At 40.1% G+C, this 13,677-nt stretch overlaps 1 protein-coding gene across 1 annotated transcript in view; it reads left to right on the top strand.

Annotated features, from left to right (window-relative positions):
- Positions 1-2,357, top strand: part of ABCD3 (ATP binding cassette subfamily D member 3) — a 77,768-nt gene extending 75,411 nt beyond the window's left edge. Inside the window, exon 23 of the mRNA XM_025417582.3 lies at positions 775-2,357. Within this exon, the coding sequence (XP_025273367.1) occupies positions 775-852 (78 nt within the window). The 3' untranslated portion in view covers positions 853-2,357. The remainder of the gene's footprint in view (positions 1-774) is intronic.
- Positions 2,358-13,677: the final 11,320 nt, after the last annotated feature.

The following is a 13,677-nucleotide window of genomic DNA, read 5'->3' as shown; positions in this document are numbered from 1 at the left end:
TCAGGAGCTCATAAACATCAGTCACATGGCTGTGAGAGTGCTTGGATTTGACATCCCCTCTTCTTCTGGTGGTGGAGATAAGCACAGAATATCAAGCAGTGATTATGTGAAGGAGGGATGACACAGACTGCAGTGTCAGACTAGAATAGCTAAGAAATAATACAGAAGATGGAAAAATACATCTTTTCTGTAAATAAAAAGCTGCTAAATGAAACAGAAGCCTTTGTTAACTGCTGTCCTAAGTGTCTTCACAGGATGGGTTATGCAGGCATACCGTATAGTTCTTTTCCTTCTCTACTAAGACCATGAACAAACAAAAAGCCTTAAGTTAGAGGTTCCAAACTGATCCAGGAAACGAGATAAAGGAAGTATTTGAGACTGCCCTATTGAATAGGCTTACAGTTAGCACAGTTCAGCCTGTGGTACGTCAGATCTTTGGTGGTGGGGTTACGGAAGCATTCTGATTTGTAGGAAGCCTATACATTTGGTTCCCTTCAAAATAATGAGGAATTCTGGTTCCCTTCAAAATAATGAGGAATTCCTTCATGAAGGAAGGTACTGTGTCCACTCCAAGCAGAATAATATTGTTGTTATTTTAAAAAGAAAAGACTTCCTCATTTAGTCTTACCTTTCTGAGTATAAAACTTTTGAAGGTATTAGTGGCTTAAAATAACCTCCAATCATTTTCCTATATAATCATCTCTACATAAGTTCCTGACAAAAAGGAAATTCTTTTAGTCATTGATGTTTTTTCTCTCTGCTTCTTTCCCATAGTACTACCTGCATATGGATGGCAGAGGCAGTTATGAATTCAAACAGATAACAGAAGATACGGTTGAATTTGGCTCTTAGAATCCCGAGAGCTGTACTGCTTCAATGAAATCATTACAGAACACACTTAGAAATACACAGTACATTGTAAAATAAAGCTGAGCTTGTTTTTTTTAAACAACAAATTAATTAGATATGAAATAATTGAGAACAAGTTGTTAAACCATTTAATATTATATAGGATATTGCTAATTGTGTATATGTTGGTTTAATTATTAATATGTACTAAGAATGTCCTTATTCTTGTGGTTAAAAACCTGCCTAAATTAAATTGGGCTTAAATCAGTGTAACCTGATTCATCCTGGGATGTAAACCATTTGAAGTCAGCTAATTTGACTTTTATGGCTCTATTTTTTCCTTCAATGAAGAACCCTATTTAAACCTGGGGTCGTCATTTATCCTGTTATAACAAGATAGTCTTGAGTTTCATTTTCTTGTGCTCCATGATAGTGGCAAACAAATCATAGTATATTCTCAAAATGTACAGCATCAATGCATAATAGCATTTATTACACAGTGGCAGATTTCTTTAGCTGCCACCATTATACTCATTCCTTGTATAGATCTTGGGGTACATTTGACTCCAGGAAAGCCATTTGAATTTCCTTTGGCCAAATAATAAATGTGCCCCTCTCAGTCTGCAGTATTGAGTTGTTTGGGGGGGTTCTTTGTGGGGATGTAACAGAAACTTATGTGCAGTCTTGCTTACAAGGGGTGGTTACTGTGTTTCATACCTAATCTTCCCAATGTTTGGGATATTAAAACACAAAGCCCTTGTATGTCAAGTTCAAGGTCTTTAAGAGTTTCAGATTTTTTAAAAGAATTGGATGGATCTGTGTATGTTAGAAGCCCATTCATTAGACGTACGGTGGATACATGGTGTTAAACTCCAAATGAGCCATAGGAACGCACTACATGAAGTAATGCACTGAGTATGCAATGTTATCACTGTCTTTGACCGTGATTTTATGTTTAAAAATGTTATAATTACGCACATGGGTGAATTATGTTTCCTAGGCACTGGTTTATCTCTGTGAATCTTGAATAACTTTTTTATATTTGGGTTATTATGTCGAATTATCCTAAAAGAAATTGATTTCACCTCACCAAACCACCATTAATGACTTACATGTATTATTTGCACAGGGAAAACTGAAACTGAATATTATCAATAAGCTAGATATGAAATCAGTTTTATCAGAGTAGGGTTCAGAAATGGGCATTTTATATTCTTGTTCCTGTATAATGATTTTGGTTTTTTTGCAGAATTAACTCTAAGAATCACCGGCTACCAAAGTAAAACTCGATATACTGATTTCCATAATACATAACATTCAGTTTTTATCACTCTATTTGGCAAACTTGTCTACTTACTCATTTTCTGTTCAGATTAAAAATAATCAGAAATCCTGTACAACCTTTGCTTGCTCTTTTTATTCTGGTATCTAAAAAGTGGGTAGTTTATACATAGTTCATACAGTCTTAATCTTGAAAAACACAAAAATAAAGTGACAGTTAGAAATCCCTTTTAGCACCCAATGTCTCTTTTTTAAAAAGTTCCATCAAATGTGATTTTTAACAGAATGAATTTCTCTTTTAGAAAAGTCACATAAAACCTTCAATGTACCAAGGCACCTGGCTCAGTCGGTGGAGCATGTGACTCTTGATCTCAGGGTCATGAGTTTGAGCCCCGTGTTGTGTGTAGAGATTACAAGAAAAAAAGTGTAAAAACCCCCAAAATTTCAGTGTGCCTCACAAATGCTACGCAATAGCCAGGGGACCTTAAAAGATATTATCAGGCCTGGGAAAGATTTTAAATTATGCGGGAAGTTTGAGATTTTCAGATTTCTAGATTACCGTGAACCTACTAATAACTGCCTCCTAATTCCTTCTGTAATGGATTCTTACCATGATAAAACCATTTGGGGTTTCTTGTTTTCTTTATTTTTAATTCCTTATTCCTTTTAAAATTTAACAAACATTAAATTGCCTTACCATTTGAGGCATAAAGGAACACCCTTCTCCTGGAGAATCACCATATACATAACATAACTATGGTTCTAAGAACACCAACAATAAAGAAATCCAGCATTTCTAGAACACGATTGACCATGAAACACCTTTTTCCTTATAATTTGTCTTAGCATCTTCTATAGGCTGCACTTGGAAATGTCAGTTTAATCTGAAAAATAAGTAAGTTTCACCTGTGAGCAACATACTGCATCCTGAGTGAACCACTCTGTGTTCTAATACCAAGCTTCTACTTTTCCTACAACAGAAAATAGGGGTGTAAATAACTATGGTTGTTTGCTGTGCATTAACAGAATAAAATATATCTAGGGTTTGCCTCTGCAGGGGAGGCAAAATTTTACCTCTATCCTCTTTGTGTTTTTGGCTGGGTCTAAGAATTAAGTTGACATAAGACAGGGAAACAGGAAGGAACCATAAAAGTTTATTGAATACAAGTTATAGGTGATAGGGAAGCCCTCGTAAGGAGATGGCCCAAAGAAGTGGCAAAACCTAAAGGCTTTTTATGCCAGGTGGAGCAAAGAGAGGCAATTGTGGAAAAGTTGAATAAACTATGTGAGGAAGCCAACGATGAGTGGTAATTTCCTTCTGGTTTAGGGGGGACATCTTCCATATAGGGACAAGTATTAGCTTGTTTTCAGGAGGAAAAGGAGAGTCAGTACCCTTCTTGCACCTGTTTTGTTTTTTGTTTTTTGTTTTTTTTTTAAGTGTCTTTAGCTCAAAAATAGTCATTACACCAAAATGGGATATTCTGGGGTGGTATATTTTGTCACCCTCCACCTTGTTCCCCTCATAATGATTAGCATTTGACTTAAAACTAGTGATACTGTAGTGTCTGTCATTTCCTCATGGAATTTTTAAACTTTTAAATGTGTTTGTAATTTGGCTAAAGGCAGAATGTATTCTGTTAGATGGACTTTATCATTGTTGGAAAACTTTACATTTTTACTTACATCAGTCAATTTTCACTTGTGAATAATTGAAATATTCTGACCTATAAATATCATATGCACGTCACTTTAAAAAAATCTATTATCAAAAATCACTGAAAAAGTCAATTTCTCATCCTTAGGGGGAACCATTTAAAAAATTTTTTTTTATATTTTTAAAGATTTTTTTTATTATTTATGAGAGACACACAGAGGGGTAGAGACACAGGCAGAGGGAGATTATCTCCATGCAGGGAGCCTGACATGGGACTCCATCCCGGGTCTCCAGGATCACACCCTGGGCTGAAGGCGTCACTAAACTGCTGAGCCACCGGGCTGCCCAGAGTCTTCTGTTTTAAGCGTGGCTATAAATGGGGTCACAACCTGGCCACAGTCTCCTTGTGCTCTATAAGAGAAGCAGTTTAACAATAACCTCAAGTGCATAATCTTTTTCACTTGGGGCCTGTTCCCACAGCGCCTGTCTCACCAGTGTTGCTGGATTGGCGTTGCTGCCCCATTGGGAGATCCACTGGCTGCACTGAACCTTTTGTTCAGAGGATCCTTCCATGGAGGTAGGTGCTGATCCCACAGCATGGATGTAAGAGTTACTCTTTCAGTTGTCTCACAAAGTCCGGGCAATTTGGGGGCGGGGGGACTCATTTAGTGAAGCCTAGCTCGTTCAAGTCAAGTTGGTGGATTGAATGCCCCTTGAAGTTCAGCCTAAACATCCCAGGGGTGAAGGGTTACAGCACCTGACATTTAGAGACTCGGAAGCTCCAGCCCAGCAAAGTAGGTACAATCTGTTGAGGGTTCAGTTGAGCAGAACCTGGGTACCTGGTGGTTTGGTCTAATTGGCAGGGGCACCTGACACTGCTGTGTCGTTTAAAAACCCATCACCTTTCCCAGAAAGGCTGTGAGATTATCTAAAAAGGCATACCAATTGGGACCTTGGGGCCCAAGGTAATCAAGTGGTCCTTAATACCTATTCCATATCTCAAAGTGCTCCAGATATCTGCAGAAAACTTTAGAAATTGGCAATAGGTCCCAACACTATTGGGAAATTGTTAAGAACAAGTAGATTGAATAGGTAAAAAATCCTACAGGTAAATTTATAAATGGCTTCCAAAATCTGTGGTAACCTACAACTTTAAGGTTTTGCTGGATTAGATGATAAACTGGGTTAAATTCACTGGATATCTAAATCTAAGTAGGAGAAACTATGCAAACATTGATTACTAAACATAGGCTTATTCACTTTGGTCCTGTTACAAAGAAACTAATGATAAATTGGGTCTGTTAGTAAACATGTTTTATGCTTTATCAAAAATAGTACTGTGAAAAGTACATGTTTCTAGGAATAGAAATAGAAATTTGCTGAGCTGAAGAATGATGGTGTAATAGCTCACAATTGCTTTCCTACTTAGTTTTTCTTTTTTTTTTTCCCCTACTTCGTTTTTCTAGAAATTAAGGTCTCTAAGCATTAAGAATTCTAATAAATGTAATTAAGACTACTGGGAATAATATGGGAAACAACTCTGTATGCAAGGAAAGTAAGATATATGTTTTTGGTAAGAAAGGTATGAGGAATGGAAATACATTTTTGTTGAGGGGAAAAAAAGTAACTTTGTCCTAAAATGAGACTGGTTGTCTAGGAGAGGGAAAACTTAGGACAAAATCTGAATGTAAAAAGAGAGCTGTAGAAAGTCTGTAAAAAAGGAATCCCTGACAAGTGTTTTACACCTGATTGAGACTGAGGACTGAATGAGTTTTAAGAGTACATTAGTATGAGGGCCTGGCTGGCTCAGTCAGAGGAGCATGTGACTCTTATTTTGGGGTCATGGGTTTGAGCCCCACCGTAAGTGTAGAGATTATTAAAAAAATAAAGTTCAAAAAAAAGGTATGCTGGTATAGGTTGGAATTTGTCCTACTCTCGATAAGAAATTGTCAACATAGTTTTTCTTTATCTACCACGGAAAAATGGTTTCTGTGTGGGTCTTTGATTACTTAAGGAAACTGAATCTTCTTAATATTAAAAGAGTTAAGTTTTTAGCAACTATAATCTCCTGTAGAATCTGTTATTGTCAACCTGGTTAAAAGTTTTGTAATGAACTAGGATCCTACTTAGACATGTAGGATCCTTCTGATATTTAAAACCTTCTGATATTTTTGGACAAACTTACCCAAATTCAAAATCTAAATGAAGACTTTTTGACTAATTAGGCTTATTTGGTTTATCATCAACTAAGTGATGATAAAGCTTCTTAGGCTATATTGTGTGGAATGCTATGGCTGTTCTAGAAATTATATAAAATCCCTAAAATTCTATTAGGTCTCAGTATAATGTCGTGACTTGTAATTCTGATTATTGAGGTGTTGAACGTCACAAAAATACTATAGCCAGCAAGGAATATATAAGGTATCAAAAGAAAAGGCCCAAATGTCAAAGGACGCTGTAAAATACTTGGAGTTTATTATGTCTGAGAGGCAATGGGGTCTTCTTCAGGAAAGGAGAACGTGTCAGCTGGCCCCATCAAGGACCCACAAACAGTTGTGTGGGTTTTTGGGAATGGCCGTTTCTTGTCACATCTGGATTCCTAACTTTGCCGATTGCAAAAACCCCTTTATGATAAACTTAAAGGACCTGAGACAGACCCATTGGAGTGGGATGAAGGCGCTCAACAAGTGTTGGAAACTGTTGCCTCCCCCTCCCTACTGAAATCCAGCTTCACCTGTAGGAACGTGGTGGACCTCAACACTGGGAAAAATGGGTCGCCACAGGACCAGTTACACTCAATACAGACAAGGCCCCACCTCGTACGATTAGCCACACGATCTCTAAAATTAGAGGGAGTCATGCCCTGGATCCACCACCAGTGAAAAAGGCGCCCTCACAACAGAGGACAACAAATACACCGTGAGCCACTTCTAGACCTGACGCTTCTGGTCTTCGGTAAGACCGCCATGGATAGAGGTACTCAGGTTTGTACTCTGACAGTCTCAATCTGGACAATACTAGCTCTGCTGTTCTGGTCTCTTCAGTCTGTTTGCTGCCAGGCCCCTTGAGTGGATTAAATTATTTTCTCTGTGACTGTTCAATAATGAATGATGCAGATCATGGTTCACACATGATAGAATGCAGAGTTTTCTGGTTGTCTTTGCTTTGTTCCTCAGCTTCTAGAGACTGGGCATGATGATTGAAGCCTTAAGATCTTAAGATGGGGACACCTGGGTGGCTCAGTGACTGAGCATCTGCCTTTGGCTCAGGGCGTGATCCTAGGTCCAGGGATCGAGTCCCACATGCAGCTCCCTGGGAGGAGCCTGCTTCTCCCTCTGCCTGTGTCTCTGCCTCTCTCTGTGTGTCTCTCATGAATAAATAAATAAAATCTTTTTTAAAAAAAGATCTTAAGATGAACACTCTCCTGATACTAGTTTTGTCACGACTGTTCTAGAAATATGTAAAAGTCTCAAACTATCAACACACCGGCGCACTGTTGGGACTTAGATTCCCTGGTGAATAGAAGTAAGAAATGATAGACTGGCCCTGGACTGCCTGGTAGTGGGGGAGTGTGCAGCAATGAACGCTTCGGGTTGTACCTGGATTCGTAGAAGTAAACATGAAGAAAATCTTCGGTCAGGCAGCTTGGCTGCGTACCATCAGAGGAGATGTCCCGCGGAGGACTGGCAGGCCGTCGGCATGGTGCTCCCCAGCATCGTGTAGTTCCCCCCCTTTCTGGGGCCCCCAGTGATCCTGCTATACTTCTTACTTTTTGGAGACTTTATACTCCACTGTTTGGTACAGTTTGTGGCCAAGCGTATAGAGGCCGTGAAACCACAGATGGCGGTACCACAAGGGTATGAACAGCGGGGGGTGGAATGTGGTCGCACGCAGGTGTCAGACGAGCTGGGAAAACAGATTGCCCCCCTCTGAATCCCTGTGACGACACGCATGTGTGGCAGGAAGTAGCTGCAGATGGACCTTTGCCCTGTGCCCCTCAAGAATGAGGAGCGGATAAAACTAGAGGAGGGATTTTGTCACCAACCTGACTGACCTCCTGAACTCCTAGAAGCTTCTGCCTGTCAACCTTACCTTTTACAAACTAACAAACTGCTAGAACAGAAAAAAATTTTTTTTGAGGAACACACCTGAGCAGATGAATCAAAGTGCCAGAAAGTGCTTCTGCCTCTTTATAATGTTAAGATGACCCTCTGAAAATTCATCCCAAGTCCTAAAAAAAAGGAACCTGTTTTCCCCTGTTCAGGGAGTCACAGCTTTGGGAATTATTCCCTGTGATCTCCTTTTTTGTACAAATAAGGTGACTTTGTGAGGCAACTCTACCTGGTAGAGTCTGTAGCTCACCGAGGAGAGGACCCACTTTAGTCCTGCGATGATATTCCTGCCACATCCTCCACATAGAGTTAAATTATTTAAAAGGAATTTTAGACACTCTATTGAAGTATAATACATATGCAAGAAAGTCCATAAATCGTAAGCTCGATGAGTTTTTAGAAAGTGTGCACACTCATTACTACCCTCCAAATCAAGAAATAGAACATTGTCACACCTCCGAGCCGCCCTCATGCCATCTAACTGTTAGCCTCCAAAAGCCACTCTTCTCTCTTCTATCACATAAATTGCTTTGCCTCTTTTTGAACTTCATATACATTAGATACCCTTTTGTGTATGGCTTTTTCCCTCACCCTTGTGAGACCGATCCATTGTTGATGTGGCAAGAGTTCCCTCATTTTTATTGCTGTATAATATTTAATTATACGAATAGACCATACTTTGTTCATCTTACCATGGATGGGCATTGGTTCTTCTGTGTGAAGCTGTTCCACGTAGTCCTTATAAACATTCTTATGCGGGACGCCTGGGTGGCTCAGTGGTTGAGCGTCTGCCTTTGGCTCAAGGTGTGATCCCGGAGTCCCAGGATCGAGTCCCGCATCGGGCTCCCTGTGTGGACCCTGCTCCTCCCTCTGCCTATGTCTCTGTCTCTCTGTGTCTCTCATGAATAAATAAATAAAATCTTAAAAAAAAAACATTCTTATGCAAATCTTTGGGTGCACATATGTACGAGTTTCAGGAATGGAATGTGTCCAGCTTTGTTATGTATTGCAGACTGTTCTCCAAAGTAGTACCATTTTTATGCTCCCAGCATCAAGTGTATGAGAATTCCAGTTTTCCCAGTCCTTGCCAATATTTATATTGCTAGTGGTTTTTTCTTTTTTCTTTTTTCTGTGTACTTTAGCCATCAACAGCAAATTACTGTGGCTTCACTCTGCAGCTCCCTGACCAGTAATGAGGCTGAACTTTTGCGTGTTTATCTCCCATTGGAACATCCTCTTTTTTGAAGTGGCCGTTTAAATCTTTGGGCCCCCTTTTACAAGTTGTCCTAGTGCTATTACAGATTTTTATGTATTCTGGGTATGAGTCTTTTATTGGATAAATGTTCTAATATCAGACAGTGTAGACCTTAGGCTAATGAGCATTTCAAAAAACTCAGAGGCATATTTCATAACGAGAAAAAGATTGAACCAACAATAATAAACAAAACTCCACATAAATACTTGAACGCAATAAACCAACTTGACCCCTCCCCTCTATGTACGTGGCAACTGCAGAATTCTTACAATCCCTGAATATGTTTGATCTGTCCATTTATTTAAGACTTCCTTAGTGTCTGTCGGTAATGTTTGGTAGCTTTCTCTTTCATTAGCTCTATGTCTAGGCATTTGATGTTTGTAGTGTCCTGGTGCAAATTGTATCCATTTAACATTTCTTTTTCTAATTGTTGCTACTGAGTAGAAATGCAGTTGATTTTTGTATATGGATCTTAGTGGACCATAATTTTGTATATGGGCCATCCTTGTATCTTCCAAAGATGGTCCCATGAATAGATCTCCCATCCCATGCGCTCTGGACAGTGTAGTGTCAGCATCCTCCATGGAGAGGTGAGGTCTATATTCCCTCCCCTTGGACCTGGAGACCTTTGTAATTTGTTACAAATAATAAATGATAAGTTGGGAGATTTGAGGGTTGACCAAGAAGGAGATGGGATCAGGAGAGGCAGTAACACACAAACTTCATATGGGTGGCACTTAGATAGTATTGCCTGGGAGGGGAAGTTCCTCCCAGTAACAGGGTCAAAACACATAAAAACTGACCGAACTAAGGAAAAATTAGTTCCAGAGATGGTGGTGTGGGACCACCACCCATGAGTGGAATAGGACAAGGGGACTCCTGGAGGGAAAGCGGAAATCAGGACTCATGTGCGTAGGTAATGGTGTTCAGCAGCAACTGCTCTGAAGGGCAGTGGTTTGGGCCTCATAGCTATAGGCTGGTCTTATCTATGCTTGGCAGATGTTCGAGGCAGTTTCACGGCGCAGGGGGGCTGGGGTTGTACATCAAGTAGGCTCTAGCTGGCTACAGATTTGGGAGGAGGTTTGGACTATATTTAAAACAAATAGATATGTGAGGATTTGAGTTCGGCACTGGTGGGCTTTGGGCTGATGGTCCTGGTCTGCTGTGAAGAAGTAAACAGGCCATTGGAGTCTAATTTAGAGGGACCATCTCGGGCCTGTTTATAGAATATTTCTGTGACCAATAAAATACAGCAGAAGTTCAAGTTAAATCCTTTTAAATTAACAATCGGTGTTTGTTTTCTGATGAATGTATGATATGGTTCATTGCAGAGTCAAGTAGAGAACAGGGCTCCTTTCTTACTGTCTTTTCTCTCTAGTCTGATAGACTTCATTTTTTTTAACCTTGCGCCATCTGCCGTAATGATCATAACAGGTACTCCTTTATTATTTCTAGTTGTGCCACCATATTAATGTCTTCTTACTTTCCAGAAAGTAAGGCTTTCAGAGGCATATTTCAATGGGGTCTTCCTGGGGTCTTCTGTGTTCTTGCTTCCCTCTAGTTTTGGAGGCCGGCCAAGCTGCCAGCCCGACACGGAGCTCTCTTGCACTGGATCCTTCTGTTTTGGATTTATTCCTTTATTTAGTGGAACATGTCCTACAGTGGCTTCCTGGACAGGGTGCATGGGAGGAAAATTCTTTGAAGTCTTGTATATCTGAAAATATCCTTACTCTGTTATACTGGTGGGAAGTCAGCTGGAATGCCAAATTTATTATTTTTAAAAATTTTTTCTGAAGACTTTATTTATTCATTCATGAGAGATACATAGAGAGACACAGGCAGAGGGAGAAGCAGGCTTCCTGCCAGGAGCCCAATGCGGGACTCGATCCCTAGACTCCAGGACCACGTCCTGAGCCAAAAGCAGACAGACGCTCAATCACTGAGCCACCCAGGCATCCCCGGCATGCCAAATTTAAATTTTAGATAATTTTTCCTTAAAATTTTTCTTATAGTCATTGGCCTCTTATATTTATTTTCTGAATATCAGATTTGCTGTGGAGACTTTTTCTCCCACCCCTGTCTCTCTCAGGATTCTCCTCTGCCATATCTGGCAAGTCCTAGAGATCTCTAGAAAGGCAATTAATCTTTCTCCCCTTTCCAATGCACATGCAGATAGAGTATGGCTCCCTCGTCCATGTACAAACATTTTCTAAGCCTTTGTCCATTATTTACTGAAATCATTACTCCATTAATTTCCTCTTGTCTTTTCTCATTGTTCCTATGGATTTAAATCTTTTAAGTTCACTTAGTATGGTGTTAGGGGGGTCTTGGGAAGGAGAGGAGAGACACATGTTTCATTTCTAACTGGAAAACCATGAAGACTTTTTTATGTCCCTCTGTATATACTTTCCCTCCAAAAGCTTATTTTAGCAATAAAGAGAGTAATATATTTAAGAAAACTCAAAGTGAATAATTGGACCATGATTTTAGGATGTTCTCTACAGCACATTATTTCACAGGGATTATGACCAGATTCATGATGCCTCATGGAACTTTCTGTTACTGCAGGTAAAGCTCCATTTGCTTTCCATTCTTGGAATGGAAGAGCAGGCTCCATGATCTGGTCATTCTGGTTTTCTGAAAATGCTTTTTAAAAAAAATTCACAGTCATCCTCAACTTAAAAATACCTTTAACCAATACTTTAAAAGCTGTCTTTTCTTAAAAAGATATGTTTTTAAAGATAAATTAACTCTAGCCATTTTGCCAAATTGCTTTCTCTTTGAGATGTTTGAGGCAACACAAACACCAAACATTGTCAAATACACTTTATTTGGGGTGGTATCTGATGCCCCAGTTGTGGCTTTAGTGATGCGAGCATTCCCTCTTCCTGGAGCGCTCCTCCCAATTACCCCTCCCCATCTCCCCCTTTGACTGATTAACTGTGTCCTTTAGCTGAGATTTTAAATAGCCCTTCTGAGTCTAAGTTAGATGGCCCCATATGAGTTCCCCCAAATACCCTATACTTTCCCTATCGTATTATTATCAATTGTTCTGTTACCATTACCTGTTTGACATTTTACCCTACAAACGTAATGAGCTCTGAAAATGCTGGGATTGTGCTCGTTGTGTTTCGATCAAACCCACAATGCCTGGCACATAGTAGGTGCTTAGTATTAAAATAAATTAATGAATAAGTGAGTGAATTCAAATTCATGGTTTTTTCAAAGGCAGTTATGATCTGGAAAAGGAGCCAAGACGGGTAAAGAACTATTTTGTACAACATTAAGGGTCCTAAGAAGGAGTGTAAGGTTGTACAACGAGGTGGTGGGGAGAGTGCTGGGAATCCAGGAGAGGAAAGCTTCTGGCTGAGACCCAGGGAACACTATGAACTGCCTTGAAGGGGGGAGGGGTAGGTAGAAGCAAGGCATGTGAATCAATGGAATAGAGGCAGGAAAGCTTTTGGGGTTCAGAGAGCTGCAGATAAGGCAGGGGTCCTCGAAGTCTCGTCTCTGGAAAATGGCAAAGTCCATCTTTGGAAAGTGTAATCTTTGCAATATGATCGTGGCTCTGCTTTTACCTTTGGCATGGATTAATAACTTGCAGATATTTAAGTTTAATAAATGACATATTTTATCAAGTCTGTGTAATTCTATCCATCAGTGAGGTGTCTGTCTTCCTTTTTCATCCTGTATCCCCTGCCCTGCATTCGTGAACTCAGGCAGAGGGGACTGAATGGTTAGGAAAGCACATAGAACAGAGCTTCTCAGACTGCGGGGAGTGTACACGTCGCCCGGAAAATGCAGATTCTGATTCAGTAAGTCTGGATTGGGGCCTGAGAATTTCCATCTCTCACTAGCTCTCAAATGGTGCCAAAGCTGCTGAACCCGGAGTCCACGGGAAGGAGCAAGAGCTGGAGTGGAACTCTAGCTCTGGACTCGAGAGACCACCGCAGGTAGAGTTGCAGCAGGTTGGGGAAGGTGCTATGGTCTAGTGATTCGGGCCCACCCTCCCGCCAGATGCCTTCATTCTTCATCACTTACCGGTGTTGGGTTTGGGGACTCCTTTCTTTTAGAACCCGGTCTAGAAACATTCTAGAAGTTACCAATCCAGAAGATGGCGCCACAATCTTAGTTATAAACCACACTTCCCTCTCCTGCTGTGACGGAAGGGAAAGCACTTCCTGCCTCTCTGAAAGCTACATTTCTAATTCTCTGGCTTGACACATGCTCAGGAAACAGGAGTTGCTTTGCAGATGGAGCATAGTTCTCTTGGTGGTTTCTGAAAATCACGTTGGAGAGAGAATGTCATGTCAAGACCCTTTCCTTAAAGCTTTTTTTCAGAACCCTCCTTAAAGTTTATTACATTTCGCATGTTCAAGATGAGTTGCAATTTCTCAGCTTCAAAATTCTTGGATTTTTTTTTTTTTTTTTTAGTATTTTTATTTCCCCACAGGAAGAGTGTTATTTTTAATTGTTCATTATTGATGCTCTAATAACGTATAATCACGTAATTGAGGCTAAAAGGA

This window comes from Canis lupus, chromosome 6, assembly GCF_003254725.2.
Source record: "Canis lupus dingo isolate Sandy chromosome 6, ASM325472v2, whole genome shotgun sequence".
NCBI lineage: Eukaryota > Metazoa > Chordata > Mammalia > Carnivora > Canidae > Canis > Canis lupus.
The sequence above is the reverse complement of the archived record's forward strand: the minus strand, read 5'-3'. Positions and strand labels throughout refer to the sequence as shown.